The sequence below is a fragment of the Ammodytes marinus genome (assembly GCF_949987685.1).
Source record: "Ammodytes marinus genome assembly, chromosome: 17".
NCBI classification, from domain to species: domain Eukaryota; kingdom Metazoa; phylum Chordata; class Actinopteri; order Uranoscopiformes; family Ammodytidae; genus Ammodytes; species Ammodytes marinus.
Window position 1 is genome coordinate 18473301 of NC_137221.1, and position 15847 is coordinate 18489147.

At 42.2% G+C, this 15847-nt stretch overlaps 1 protein-coding gene across 1 annotated transcript in view; it reads left to right on the plus strand.

Annotated features, from left to right (window-relative positions):
* The window catches only part of slc25a13 (solute carrier family 25 member 13), a gene marked incomplete at both ends in the record, with an annotated part of 49935 nt that overhangs the window by 16381 nt on the left and 17707 nt on the right, over positions 1-15847 (plus strand). The window contains 5 exons of the mRNA XM_080045874.1: positions 4763-4909; positions 7162-7300; positions 11847-11940; positions 13120-13204; positions 15365-15449. Coding sequence (XP_079902000.1) covers positions 4763-4909; positions 7162-7300; positions 11847-11940; positions 13120-13204; positions 15365-15449 — 550 coding nt within the window. The remainder of the gene's footprint in view (positions 1-4762; positions 4910-7161; positions 7301-11846; positions 11941-13119; positions 13205-15364; positions 15450-15847) is intronic.

Below are 15847 nucleotides of genomic sequence, written 5' to 3' on the forward strand. Positions count from 1 at the left end.
CGAATGTGCACGCACACAGACACACTCCTTTTCTTTTTCAAACAGTCCTCCATATTGACCAGATTAGTCATTAATGAAACACTGAAGATATATATATATATATATATATATATATATATATATATATATATATATATATATATATATATATATATATATATAATTAGGACACTTTCTGCATTTATTTATATATATATATATATATATATATATATATATATATATATATATAATTAGGACACTTTCTGCATTTGCTTTCCATTAGCTGACGTACACCTAGCATTACTCCACTCCACATACTCCGAAAGCAGGTAGAGACTTGGCTCATACCTTCATAAATAGTATAGCTGGAATATTCCTAGTGTGTTTGTGGTGTGTGAGCCATTTTCCAATATGATGTCTAGACTTAAAACAGGCCCTAAGCAGGCAGAGGTGGTGGTGGTGGGGGTTGGATCGAGGGACCCAAGCTGTGCCAAGTTTGCATCCACACTCACCATGTATCTGAATGAGCTTTTTATATTACACTTAACTTAGACCAGATGGCTTACACACAGTGGGCAGCGGCGCATGGATATTGGGACATTGTTATATGTGCGTGCGTCCTTGTGTGTGCGCATGTGTTTGAACATACGGCATGTGCGTCTTTACTCAAAATACGTGTGGTTCCGTGCGTGTGTTTATCGACTTTACCGTGTGTGTGTGTGTGTGTGTGTGTGTGTGTGTGTGTGTGTGTGTGTGTGTGAGCAGTGGTATGCAGGCTTTGTGTTTCTGTCTGTGTTCCTGTATTTGTGTGCTTTTTTTTTTGCCTTTTGTGTGTGTGTGCGCGCATGAGTGCGAGTCTGTGGCGTTGTGGCCAGTGGACGCTGTACTTTTGCATTGACAACGTGCCCGGTTCTCTCCCAGTCAGTCAGTCAGCGGTTTCCAGCTCCTTGCAGCAGCAGGCCAGGAGCCAGCCGCACTCATTGCTCCATATGAAATGCACATTTCCTGCTTATGCTCTCTGTATTTGATCATTGCTCATAGCTTTTTTATTCATGTCTTAATAAATAAAAGAAGAAATTGTAAGATGCCTCACTATGTAGGTAAGGGTAGGGGATGTTCAACAGAGAGTTGATTTAACTGAAAAGTGTTGTAAATACCATCCTACTACATTCCATCCATTATCCTTTGCTTTACTGATATCCTTTTTTATTTTTATTTTTTTTTTTTTTTTAACAATATTTTAAATTGGGAGGTCTATTTCTATCGTGGATTGTATTAAAGCTTGTCACATAAATAAGACACATCAATATCACTGTGACTGTGTGTTACTTACTGCAATTATAGTAAAGTAAATTTCAGGTATTGGCAGTTCCCTCCAGTGATTGATGACAGGGCAATTAGGACAGGCACAGCAACATATTAGAATCACAATTTAAATCAGTGCAATTACTATTTGTGATTGCACTGCTACCCAGCGCTGCTTTGATACTTTTATGAACAGACAAAGCATTCGCAAATGTCAGCCAGAAGAAATAGTACACACTGCTGCTATAAAGCTTGTCAGAGTTGTGAAAAACCAACACACACCCTCGAACACCATTTTCAAAATATTTTTCAATTATTTGTATAATTCCCTACAAGCCTGCTTCCCCCCCTGAAGAATGTTCCCATCCTTTATTTCCTCCTCTCCCTGCCATACATGCATGTGTTTATTGTGTTTTTCTGCCATTGTAACCACGCCACTGCCAGATGCTCACAAGATGGGATTATCGGGGAAAACGTTTGCACCGCATATTTCTCACAAGGGCTCTCTCTGGCCAATTACTGTCTTGATGGAAGCCAGAGATTCTCACCAATTACATGCATTTTTCCCGTCTCACGCGTGGACGCCGGCCAAGGCTCAGCTCGCACTGTCAGTGCCCTGCTGTCTCTGGAAATGGTATTACCGACGTCCAGAGAAGTGGCACATAGTGGCACATAGTAGCCCATATTGTAAATCTGGCAAGTAAAGGGCTTGAATTACATGGAGGGGACACCACATGTCCCACTTCTTTCCTAAGCACTTAGAAAAAAAAAATAAAAAAAAAATGTTGGCATTACTCAGATTTTAAAAGTCCCAATTATATGTTTGACTCTCCCAAGAATCAGCGGGCAGCCCTTAACATCACCGTGTGGAGGGCTCACTGGCACACACACATGTAAATGGGCAGTTGTGCTGAAGCTTCTCCACGTAATAGCTTTAGCCCGGTGCTGACGAGAAGCAGAGATCGGAAAATAGAGAAACAAAAGCCCCCGTTCCACTCATATCCATTGTTTTAAGTTTTGAAGAGAGTGGGGAAAAGAATCGCCGCCGTTGAAAACAAGCAGAGGTGGCTTGTCGTGTCTATTTATTCTCGTCCAAGGACAATTACGGCGACTGCGAATGCCTCGGCGGTCTCTTGTTGGCTGTCTTAAGCCCCCAGCTTTATGTCTCCTGCCTCCCTCAATCCCCTCCACCATGTCCCTCATACAGTTGCAACAAGTTAAGGTTTTAAGAGGCTGAGACTATAAACTGCTCCATCCCCCGGACCACAGTTGTTTTGTTGCTCTGTGCGGTTTGTGTGGCTTCTCAAGACGTTCGACTTGTCCAGAGAAACAGGATCTCCTTTTTTTTCTCTACATTTACCGATGGAGACCAACACACCGATGAATGCTTAGCCTTATTTTTTGCACATGCAGCATGCAAAACATTATCGTCTTCCCTTTTTTGTTTTGACTTGAAATAATCAGCTCTCCTTCTCCCTGCCCAGGTTATTTCACACCAAAATTGTTTTGACCTACTCACAACCGACCGGAAGAGTCAGTCACGACACTCAGGATGCTGAAACCAAAATATCTCACCTTATTTACCTTGAGAGTGTTTACGTGTGTCAATCTCTCTTCGTTTCTTTGCCTTCCTTTCAGTTATACACTCTCCGGAGCCCCTGCTGTGCACATAGGTGATACTGACACACGGCTGCTACATTTTCTTTTTTTCTTTTTTCTTCTAAAATCTGGCTCTTTTGTTGCAATGTCTATTCTTTCTCCACTCCAGTCTCCACTCAGCTTTGTATAAATGTCACTCTTCCCCAGTCGTTTTTCTTGGGTGCCACAAATTTAGAGTTCGATCAGTTATGCTGTCAGTGAAATATCACTCAAATTCAACACAACAATAAGTCATAGCCTCATAGGGTTTTGTGTTGTGTGCTTATACTTCTTTTTTGACTTCCATTTGTAACAATAACATCGGAACCAATCAATTGAATAATGCCATGCATGTTTAAGATGTTATCAGTCCCCCCCCCTTCAGCACTTTTTGTCGACATGCTTGTCTTGAAAAAGTATGTCCATTCTTTTTGGACAAATTGATAATAATTTATTCAACTTAACTTAAAAATGGCTAGTACTTCCTTTAAGGAACATAATTTCAATTTGTGAAATAAATTATCTCTTCTTAAGTTGAATAATTCCTTTTTAAGTATAGATTTTCTTTTTATACACTACAACATATGTATGGCTGCAATTAACAATTATTTTCCATTATCAAATAATCTGCTTGTTATTTTCTTATTTCATGGTTTGGTCAATAAAATATTAGCAAATAGTGAAAAATGGCTGTCACAACGTCTCACCATGTGAGGTACATATCGATCTACTGTAGTGTAGTATGTACTGTTTTATCCAACCAACAGTCCAAATTGCAAAGATACTCAGTTTACCATCACAGAACAAAAACAAAAGCAAGCAATTTTGAGAAGTTGCAAACAGTGAATCTGGTCATATTTTCCTGAATATTAATTGTTTAAGAAACATTTTTGCAGATTGGTTTTCTGTCCATCCATTAGCTGGCTAATCATTTCTCTATTAGAATTCAGAAAAGCTCTTAAAACATTGTTATGTACTTCAAAGTAAGTAAGCTTGAATTGGTCATTAACGCTGTAGGTATTGTGTCACCATATGTCAGAAACCTCATGAATGTTTTAACCTAAAGGCCATGATACACTGCAGGTGAGTCAGCAGCCGAACCTACTAGTTTCATCTTGCTGTCCTCAAAAAGCTTATTTCACAAAGATAGTTATTCAGTTAGTCAGATATCTCTGTCTTTCGCCGTGACCAAGCTTCTTGGTGTTAAAAATTGAGGAGGCGTCGGTGGCTGTCGGTTTGTTTACAGCCTCCCTCTGTAGACTTGTGGTTGCAGGTACCGATAATGGCTGCTAATTTCAAAGGCCTTGTGGGATCTGTCCCCACCACAGCCTGCTGTTGTCCCCGTGGACCTTTTGTGTGTACGTGTGTGCAAGAAGAGAGACAAAGTGAGCAGTTAGGTGATTAGCCATCGTGCCTGTGTGTGCACGTCTGTGTGTGTGTGCGTGTGTATGTGTGTGTTTGTGTGTTTGTTCGTATGTTTCTCCCTCAAGTGGGTTTAATGGGGATTTGGGGAGGGTGTGAAAAGCCCGAGCTACGCCTCACAGTGGGGCAAGCCGCTGTTTGTGGAGAAGAGGCGAGAGTGATGTCCGGCCAAACGCTGGCTCCCCCTCCCCTCGTAACTGAGAAAGGGGGGAGAAGGCACCAGGGGGCCCATCAAAGCAAATGCTGTGTTTTTATGCATACGTGTTTAAATGAGTGAGTTTATGTGGATTTTTAAAATTTATGAAGGCAACTTTAAGAGGTGTATGACCCACATACGTGTACAATAACACACACTTTACTGTATGATCCATCGCCTAAACTCCCCTCTTTTTCTTCCCACCACTCCCTGCCACAGGAGATGCAGCTGGAACACGCGCGGCAGGCTTTCATCCAGCGGGACCAAGCCCACAGCGGCTCCATCTCAGCCCTGGACTTCAGGGACATCATGGTCACCATCCGGCCGCACATGCTCACACCCTTCGTGGAGGAATGCCTCGTGGCGGTGGGTTTGTTTGTTTGGCCCTGCGGTTCTCTCTTCCATTTGTTTTACTGTCGTCCACGAGAGCCAAAAGTCAGTTCTGGTGTTTAAAAATAGTGTGACTGGTCACTGCTGTACACCTGGGAGTTATGACACTTTGTCAGTATATGTAAGGAAAAATCTTTCATAAAAATTGGGTGTTCTTAATTCAGCGGCACCTAAATGATAAATTCACTTAATTGGACGTGTAGCTCTTTTTCAAGTGAATGTATATCTAAATTCATAATGTGGTGATGTAGTAAAGTGTATATATATATATATATATATATATATAAAAATAAATCTGTGTATATATATATATATATATATATATATATATATATATATAAATAAATCTGTATATTATGTAATTGAAGATGATGCACAATGGCAGAAGCAAACTCAATGTTGCATAAGGAGAGCCTCTAGATATAGACATACTGTATGTTGGCCTACAATGTTTGCTACCGATTCAGTTGCTAACGCTAGCAACCTAACATTACTCCATAAAACAGTTAGAGGCGTGCCTTTTTTCCTCCCATCTCACCACTTCTCTCTTTCCTTTTCTCTTCGCGTCTTTCTCTCTCTCTCTCAAACCCACAACCAAAAATGTGGCTTTTCTCTTTCCCTCCAGCTGTCCATCTCTGGTTTCTTCTTCTCCTTCTTCTTCCTCTTCACTTTTTCTGTCACCTCTCATCCTTCCTCTTCCCTCCCTTCATTTTTTTCTCCCTCTTTCTCGGCCGCCCCTCTATATCTCCCTCCTTCCCTCCCTCCCTTCCTCCCTGTGTCTCTGTCTCTCTACCAACATGTCATTAAGTCTAACCTCTCTGGCAGTGTCAAAGCCAAGCAGGCCAGCTGAATGGGGTAGATAGAGACAGAGATAGATGGAGCCTGGAGCTTCATAGTCCATCGTCTTCTTTGCCTATGTGTTTGTGCACAGGCGGTGTGCACGCGTGTTTTCTATTTGTTTTGAACTCTCAAGATGTTTGTCTTTTTTCTGTCTTGTCTTTCCTTTACGTGTGTCAGTGTTTATGTTACGCCTGTGTGTGTGTGTGTGCGTGTGCGTGTGTGTGTGCGTCTACTGTCTGTGTCCATGTATTGCCCCATTTCATAAACACCTTGTAGACTCTGTCATTTTCTCCGCCGTATTTACCTCAACGACCAGACATCTTTGGTGTGCTGTTAGTAAACTCTCTTACACACACACACACACACACAGAGGTATTCGAACACACACACACACACATACGAAAAACCTCATAAACACTGCAGACACATGAAAGGGGCGGAAATATGCCATAACACAAACATTGAAACAACAGCCTTTAATTCACTCACCAAACATGGTAAATGACCAGCGCCACACTCTTTTCACCCAAATATTGTTCTCCTGTCCCCCTTCTGTCAAAGACCTTGAGTTGCATTATGGTGGGACGATCCATGCCTATAGGCTCATAGATAGGAACAGATACAAAAGTCTCTCTCTGTTAGGACAGTTTCACCCAAGCCAGAGCTTCCACCCCTTCGTTGCAAACATTGGGAGCTGCAAGCCACCTTCCAGAATGTGTCTGTAAAGCAAACAGTGCCATCTAGTGAAAGGACACTCCAGATTATTCTATTGCCACAACCCCTCAGCACTGTTAAGAACTGCAAAGCCTCTGGGCTCAACTGAGTCTCTGATTTTTAATCTTCCCCATTTATCTACGACATTTCTGAAATGAACTCAGGTTTGGAAGCAGACAGCAGTTGAAGCTGCTCCTCCAAGAGTCTGAGATCCTGATTTAATAATAAAATTGGATGCTGGTTCACATAAAAAGAGTTTGTGTGCAGTCTGGAATGTCCTCAAGAGCCCGGCGTCTATTTTTAATCCGTTACCTTTTTACTATTTTCTGTACTTTTACCACTTCCTCCACCTCATAAAGAAAGTTAATTAAACTCCCTCGGAGTGTTGCTTGTGTGATGGAAAAAAGGAGAGGATGAAGCAGGTTTATTTCTCCCTGTGGAGAGATGGTAAAGAGGGATGTGTATGATTAGCCTCTGGTGTTTGTCAAGATTTCCTCTTGTCGTGGGATTTTTTTAGTATGTTTCTCCCGCATGTACTTACACACAATCATTATACCTACATGCATCTCTCAGGCATTTATTCATTTTAGAGTGTAGTGTGAAGGTGTTTAAGTATGGTGGTTATTATAAGGTTTTATTGCATGTTGAAATAAGTTGTCTCCATCCTTTCCCAGGTTGCGGGCGGCAGCGTATCTCACCACGTCAGCTTCTCGTACTTCAACGGGTTCAACTCACTTCTCAATAACATGGAGCTGATCAGGAAGATATACAGCACCCTGGCAGGCCACCGCCGGGATGTGGAAGTCACCAAAGGTATGCAGTGGAGGGAAAAAAGAACACGCAAAAAAATCATACACAAACTTAAATATCAACCAAATGCATGCTCCCAAAAACAAATATGAGCATGCGCTGAATGTTAACAAACTGATACAGACCTGCGCTACAGACGGTATTTTGATGTGTTTCCCAGATAACGTATTTACATCTGTGTCTGTCGGAGGGAGGGTGGGTGGAATCTTGCTTTTGTTTGGTTTTTTTCTTTCCTCCCTGTGGCATCTAAATGGGCACGCTGGAGCCGACCCAGCACACGTACTGCATGCCCACAATCCCTGATGGGGCCTGTCTTGTCGATTGGACGTGCTGGCACTGATCTGAGGACCACTTTATTTGTTTTGTAATAATGATGAGTCAAAAAAAATTTAAGAAAAAGACAAAAATAGCAAAGTTTGATTTGTCGTGCCTGAGATGTAATGGTACATACACAGTGATGAAAATCAGGCATTTATATATATATATATATATATTGATCCAACACACTTTTTCAGGCATTTTCTCTACTTCTCACTTGGTTTGTTTATTTCAAATTTCATCTGTCTCACTTGCTTTGCCCACTTGCTGTCTCATTCCTTTCCTCTGTACTTGGCAGGAAGCCTAGTTAGATTTGTTTTTACCTTCTCTTTATTTCTACCGTTCTCCCTCTCTTTCTTTGTGACTCACTTTTTGCTGCTCTGGCATTCTAACCATTCTGACCTTTCTCCACATGGCCCAGGGCCACAAGTGTAGCCTTATGATGTTATCTGAAGCCTTATCAGGGGTGTGGACCATAGTCGACCCAGACCAAGAGCCCATACGCTCCTCCCCAGGCTGTTCCCACCATGGGTACACCGGCTTGGCTCGACCCATGGTGGCCCGTAGCCAGCCAGACCTCCACTAGCCACCACCCATCCACCCTCCATTCCCTGAGTCATTAAGAAACTCCTTTGGGACTGCAAGTGCTCAGCTCCATGTACTACTGGCTTGCCGACAAACACACACTGTACACACTAGCACGCATCAAGTGTGTGGTACTGCACTATTTCCAACATTTATCGGATACACATAAGCATTCAGATGCATTAACAGAGCCAAGCATGCACACATGAGTAATAATGCTGATTGATTCCGTATGTGCAACAAGGCCACTGTTTGCCTTGGGGACGCCATTACAGTGCTTAACGCCTGCACAAAAGGGAGTGCACACATGTGTGTGAGCGTTAGTGTGCGTACGTGCACAGTAGACGTTTACAAAAGACAGCTTTTATTGAGACAGCAGTGTACACCACAAGGCAAATCATGACTGAGCATGCTTGTGAGGAGGTTAAAATCAGGTGTGTTTTTGAAGTATATGTGCTGACACATAATACTGTAAATGCATCTTTGCTTGATAGTTCCAGAACTGACGATTTACTACTGAAGGTCCTTGACCACAACCCAAACCATTTGTTCTAAACTGTGTTCATTTTTTTTAGAAAGTAGGGTTTCTTGACCACGTCATATTCTCAGTTTTATTTTTATTTTTTATATCATCCACCACTTTTGTCTGGACTGAAATATTCCAGTAATAATCGGATGGATTGAAAATAAATAATTTTGCTCAGAAATTTAAGTTCCTTTAGGATGAAGCCTCGAGACTTTGTTGACTCTCTGACATTTTAAGTAGCACCACCATCAGTTTTATCTTGGTGGTTTTGGGTCAAATGGCTCATCAGCTTTTACATGGATTACGATGTATTTTTGTGAAACATTCATCTTTCCATGGGGATCATTTGGAAGAACTGAAGTGATGCCGTTGCCGTTTCTTTATTTGTAGTGCCATCAGACGGTCAAAAATGTATTTTGTTCAGAACTTTAGATTTATTTCCAAATACCTGCAAAACTGATGGCATTCCCATCAGCCTCTGCTGTAATCTGTGTTTGGTGCTGATAGGAAATGTTAGCATGCTATCATACTAATAGGAGATGATGAAAAAGATAAACAGTATATTTCTAAACATCTGTGTGCTAGCATTGTCTTTCTGAGAATGTTAACATGCAGGCATTACCAGTTAACTAAGAAAATCAGTGTACCTAAGTTAAGCCTGACAAAAATGCTAGTTTGGCCGAAGACCCTTGTAAGAATGTGTTTTTTAAGAACTATTTTCAGTAGGTTTTATGCAGTAGCATTTTTTTTGCTTATTTTTAATGTCCTTTTTTATATTTTACTGTCTTGTCTCACTATTTATTCCCCTCTGTTTTCACCCATTTTTGTATTGCACTTTGTAATTGTTTTCAGAAGTGCTGTGTAAATAGCAATTATTATTCTAATACTTTGAACAGACCTTCATTAGGCACTCGTTAACATCAGAGCACCAATTTCCTTAACAAAGGATAGTCAGACGTGTTTAATTTAATAATTAACTCTGCATCATCTAGCTGTGTAAAGGGTCTTTGTCGAAGTTGTAAAGTGTCCATCTGGAAATGTCAACAATTATGGTTTTATAACAGATTTTTGTATCACATAATTTTTTCTTTATCCTCATTAAGTTCTAAAATCTGAAGCTTGTGCAGAGGTGAGTATATATTTCTGCTGACTGCTGCACAGGTTTACCTACAGCTAAAATACAAACAATAAATACTATGTGGGCTAGAGCACTTTATAGGGAGGCAGGTAATTGTAAAATGTGTTTAGGGGTCAGTCAAGTGTGTTTGCGCATGTGTGTAGTGGTGACTACAGCCTACAGACAGTGGTCTGTCTGGGGAGATCACAGATCACAATGCTGATAACCTGTCTGTCTGAGAGCATTTGTGTGTGTTGGTGAGTTATCCTTGTGTAAGTATGCTATCTCACATGCTTGCGCAAGCATTACCTGCAAGTACCCATGGATATGCGTGTGTATGTGTGTGTGTGAGAGCGAAAGAGAGCATGCCTCAGGGGTAAGCTGAGCCTCGGTGGGGTGAATGGCTCCAGTGTAGGACGACTTTGTCACAACCCCAGCCTGCTGCTCTTTGAATAAAGCAGGTCAAACAATGCTGACTCCTTCACTGTAAGCCAGCCTACAGTCAACCTGTTCTTTATTCCAGCAACAAAAGACCAGGTCTTAAGTTACGGCATGCTAAGAACTCTTGAAGTCCATAACTCACCACGTGATGAATTCAACATACATTGACACTTCTCACTAAATTACAAACAAGTCCTAGAAGGAAAATCAAGCATGTCAGGGCCAACTTTATTAACTTTATATGTATTCCTCTACAATAACAGTAGCAAAATCAACTAAATAAAATGCCACCTTTTTAAGTTTTTGTTCATTTATGTATGAAGATAAAATATGCCCACCATAGACTGAAAGTCGGTCATTCACTGAGTTATCACAATTCAGGGTAATCGCTAAATGGTGTAGACGTATATAATAACGGTTATGGGAAAATGGAAACACCAAAGGAACAGAACACACAAAATAAACTTGTGCAAGGCACAAACAATGTAAACTATGTAAGTGCACATCATAACAGCATTCAATGTGCAAAATATTTCATCACATTATGTTGGTGCGTGACTTAATATGAATTGATGATACTGAGTCCATGTAACAGTATCATAAACGGTTAATCAAAGAATAAAAGGGTTGTCAGTCACAGTTGTCAGTCACAGGAAACTTATCTTGTTCATGAAAACAGATTGTAGCATGAGGTGATTCATTCTGCTCAGCACTACATATTTAGACCAATTCTTAATTTGCAATGGCAGCTTGTTCTATATTGCACAATAATGAAAATATATCATAACCGATTGAAAGTAGCAACGGCAGAAAGGTATTTAAAGTAGAGTGTTGCCCTTTTCTGACAAGTTGTAATTTAAAGACTATGACAATGGCGTTAAAAAAAATTTTCCTCCAGGCAAAATTTGCCTTGCTGCTTTTTTATAAATAATCCAAACAACTGAAGTGAATGAACGCTTTTTCATGAAAAAAGAAAATTAAAATACACAACTTAAAGGTGCTGTAAGTGTAATGGTTCTTTTGGCTAACTTCCTGTCAGTTACTGCAGTTAGCAGTCCCCTCGCTCGTCCCTACGTCACCACATTAATGCACTGCGGTCTTCAAGCAGCGAGTTATCTAGCATCATCTCAGATCCATAAGTGTGGTAAAAGCATGATAATAACCATCAAAACAGACATTGGGAAGGATTTTTACCTGCTCTGCCATTGTAGGCGCATAAACATTCACCCATCTGTCGCTCTGGCGTGCACTGGCAGTGAGACCATGAGTGAGACGGGGGTCGGTTTGTAAAAGTTTATTAGCCGATTATATGCAGAGCAGCTGACTGAGAAATTGGCTTTATGAAACGCGCACATTATGAAAGTGATCACAGTATGAATAAAGAGTGATTTAACACCAACATTAACATAAATAAACCGCTTACTTCACCTTTAACTTAAATATATTATTATTTAATGCTTTTATATTTCCCCGTCTTTGCCGGTAAATATTTGTTGTTGTTTCTTAAGGCGTGGTGCTCGTATTGTTAGTAAAACTAAATAAAAATGTATCTTTCTTTATAGAGGAGTTTATTGTGGCAGCTCAGAGGTTTGGCCAGGTGACACCCATGGAGGTCGACATCCTCTTTCAGCTGGCTGACCTGTCAGAGTCCCGTGGGTAAGAAACACACACACACACACACACACACACACACACGCGCGCACACATCTTAGCTTTGGTTTAATCACTCAATTTTGATAATGTGACAGTTTTTTTCTGTATAACTTTCTTCTCTTTTTTTATCTACTCTAGGGGTGGATAATATCCCTACAAAAATAATCATTACTAATGTGGATATGATCAATGGCAAGGCAATCTATGTACTCATTGAATGTTGAAACAGGCAGATAAGTTCTAAACATTGTTACCGGGGTAATGGAGGAAATAATTTTTCCCTCATTTAGGTATGAAGTAACTGAGAGTCTAACCTATACTCTTGCCCCCCAAAGCGCACCTTATGCCCCAGGGTCCATACCTCAGAGAGACGAGCGCTTTCTTCCTTCTCAAACCTCTTTGCAAAGGATCAAAAGAATCAGACGTGACTACATCAGTGCAAGGGAATCCTCTTACAATCCAAAACCAATCCAAACTCCCATTTAGCTTAAAAAAAAGAAAGAGAGGCAATTCAAGTCCCTATGATCCGTCGCTCACAACAACTGTATTGGTCTCACATTCCCTCACTTCCTTTGCGTCTGCCTCGCGGCCCGACCAGTGCACTCATAATTTCTAACCCCGGCCTGAGACACCACCTGATTATTATTTCTGGGCAATGGGATACTTTAATAGGCCTCTCCACTCCCCTTGATTGGAGATGCGGGAGATAATAGCCCCAATATTCAGAAGAGAGTGGTGGGTATTGGAGAGGGGGAGGGGGTGAGGGGGGATTTGGCATTCCCCATTCCCTGGGCCTGGGAAATCTGGGACCGTCATAGAGATGCAATGGAAAGAGTCGGAAAGGCGGTAGATTTACATGCAAGGGTTAAATATCTTTGTTGTACTTGGAGGAAGGGATGAAGAAGTGGGAGTTGTCGGTGTTCCTTCAGATCGGTTGTCTTACTCAATCATGCCAAGCGCTGGTCTGGATTGTTGAATGCCACAGTGTTTTCGCGTGGAACGATGGCAAAGTATCCGCAAATCTGTATGAGTAACATCAGACTGAAGGATGGTGCTTCCAAAGGTCATGGACATGGTGGTGCATTGATGAAATGTTATAATCTTCAGAGAGTCTTTTTTTGACAACAGTTGAAAGTTACTCGAAACCCCTCCTGACTCTCTCCATTCCCTCTCTTCCATCAGACGTGTTGGTTTAGTGGACATTGAGAAGATCGCTCCGCTGGAGGAAGGCGCCTTGCCCTACAACTTGGCCGAGGTCCAGAGACAGGTACAGAATATGAAGACTTGTTGACGTGTTTGGTTTCCTCTCTTTCCCACCGGCAGCTCCCTATTCATCTCAGGACATTCTTTCCGAAGCAGAAGACTTAAGATTCATAATGAAGGATAATGATGTCTCCTGTTCACAAGCCATTAATCCCCCAAACAAAAGCATCCGTCTGATAATCTGATTTTGCCATAAAATAGCTCCATTAATTAATTGGGGCTTCGGTTAAGACACAATTTTAGATCCAAGCGGCTTTTTGTTATAGATATGAAGTGCAAAGGTGGCCCCCAAAATCCCAGTCGGACAGCATTCGAAAACCCTGGTCCTAATCAGAAGTTCATACCAAGGTTCAGACCAAGTTATGTCAAAGGAACTTCTCATCACAGGCTCAAACTTAAAGAGAATGTTTCGAGGGAAAACCCATCTCGACCTCTCCCTTACGAGTTTGATGTCTTACAAACATACACACCGAACATACAAAGAAAACTCACACTTCCCCGGAATTAAGACATTCAAAGACATCCTCAGACAGTAACCTCAAACATGCTTCAAGTTGCAAGTAGATGTGAAGAGGCTTTTGCAGCAGACGTTTGTAAATGAGTGAAGGAAAAGGAAGGAGGAGGTATATGGACAGCCAGACAGATGAGCAGAGGACTGTTTTTCCTTCCCGGATTGTTTGGTCAGAGTCGTGTTGCCTGGTGGGTTCCAGTGCTACAGTGAAGGCTTGGCCAGGCCATATTGGAGCAGGCGGGGGCCAAAGGGGAGAAAGCAAAGGGGCCCAGCACTACACAGACGCCAGTCCCACCACAATGAGCCACTTTAGGCCCTTGTGGTTTGGCCTCGGGGGCTGGCCGCCAGCTAGCTAGCTCTCTCTCTCTCTCTCTCTCTCTCTCTCTCTCTCTCTCTCTCTCTCTCTCTCTCTCTCTCTCTCTCATCTTTTGCTAGTTCTCCCCATTTCCTTTTTTGATGTACTTCCCTCTCTCTCCCTCCCTCTTATTTCTCTAAATGCGCCGGTCGGCTTTTCTCTCTTTATATCCTGTTAACGTCTTCCCTCTTTTTCCCTCAAACATCCTGACAGTCAGTATTGCCAAGTTCCAGCAGTCCTTAGGCAGTCTGAGCTGAGGAGGACGGTAGAAGTGGAGAAGATAATGTTTAAAGGAGACATTTGGACAGAAGGAGGAAAAAGCTCTGGGGATGACTTGTTGAAGGGGGTGGGAGCTCACTGTGACAGGTGGACCTGTTCTAGAGACTCCCCATCCCCCTCTCACACGGACACACATACACACACACACGCACGCACGCACGCACGCACGCACACACACACACACACACACACACACACACACACACACACACACACACACACCAATAACACTGCACCCCCCTCTCCCCAGGGACGAGAGGCCAGGGCTGAGCAGGCCAGACAAGGCAACAGGTACCTCAGGTGGAGGGGGGAGTGTGACTAATGTTTCTGCATGGTTAATGCTAGCTACTAACATTCTTCTGCTCTTTGTATGGTGTGGTGACAATGACAGGGTGTATGAAGTTCACCTTGATTTCAGTTCTTTCTTCTTTATTTTTTTGACAAATGCACTTACACATTGGAGTAGACCAGATTATTTTTAGTTTTAGACTATTCTACGTCAAACCAAGTCAGCAATACAAAATTGTAAGAATTGAAAGGCCATCAAACATGCCAACAGATGATACAAGCAGCTTTACATTTACTTTTAATTTAGGAAGAGATGGGAAATAAATTATGAATTTAGAGATGAATTGTCTATTCTCATTCAAACATGACTTGCTCCTATATTCAAGTAGCTTCCCACTCTTCCTATCAGCATTGTTTTATTATATAACCATGACACTGTATACAAGTGTCATCGTGGAATTGGTACCTGCTCTCAAACACTCTTCCGCAGTTGTGACAAATGCTTGACTTAATGGCATGTAATTTAGCCTGCAGGCTGCTGGAATTAGAGGTGTGGCATGCAATGTTTTTTGATAAACAGCATTGAAGGATTAAACCAGTCTGAAACAGTGGCTTGTTTGGCGCCGTCAGTGGCTTTACTAGCCACTCTGGCTAACCGTTTCAATTCCTAATGTTCTACTTCAGCACTAATGTCTTCATTCATTGTTTTTATATCCCCATTGTGTGTGCAGCATATGGGCAGCGACGGCTCCCGCCCATTCCTGGTCCAGGTGGCAGAGTCGGCCTACAGGTTCACCCTTGGCTCAGTGGCAGGGGGTAAGAGAGTCACACCCCATTGGCTCCCTACATACCATCAGCCCACCACCCACCCAACCACCCACTCACCTGCTTGCGTGCCTACCTGCCCCCCCCCCCCTTCCAACCTCCAACCTCTGCCGTCCTCATAAGAAAAGGGTGAGAGAGAGAGAGGACAATGGCCCCTCTATTGCCCTTTCCTTTGCTTACAACAGTTACGGTCGCTTCCCTGCTTAAAGAGAAGTGCTCCCTCTCTTCTTAATCTCTCTCTCTCTATCTCTTCCCCGCTCTTTATTGTCCCTCTGTCTCGCTCTGTCCTGTCTCTCGCCTCTGTGCGTGCCATGGGAAAACCTTCCTGTGTGGATTCTTTTGTACCTGTGTGAGTGATCAGAGGAGGGAGGATGATGGCTGGGGGGGCT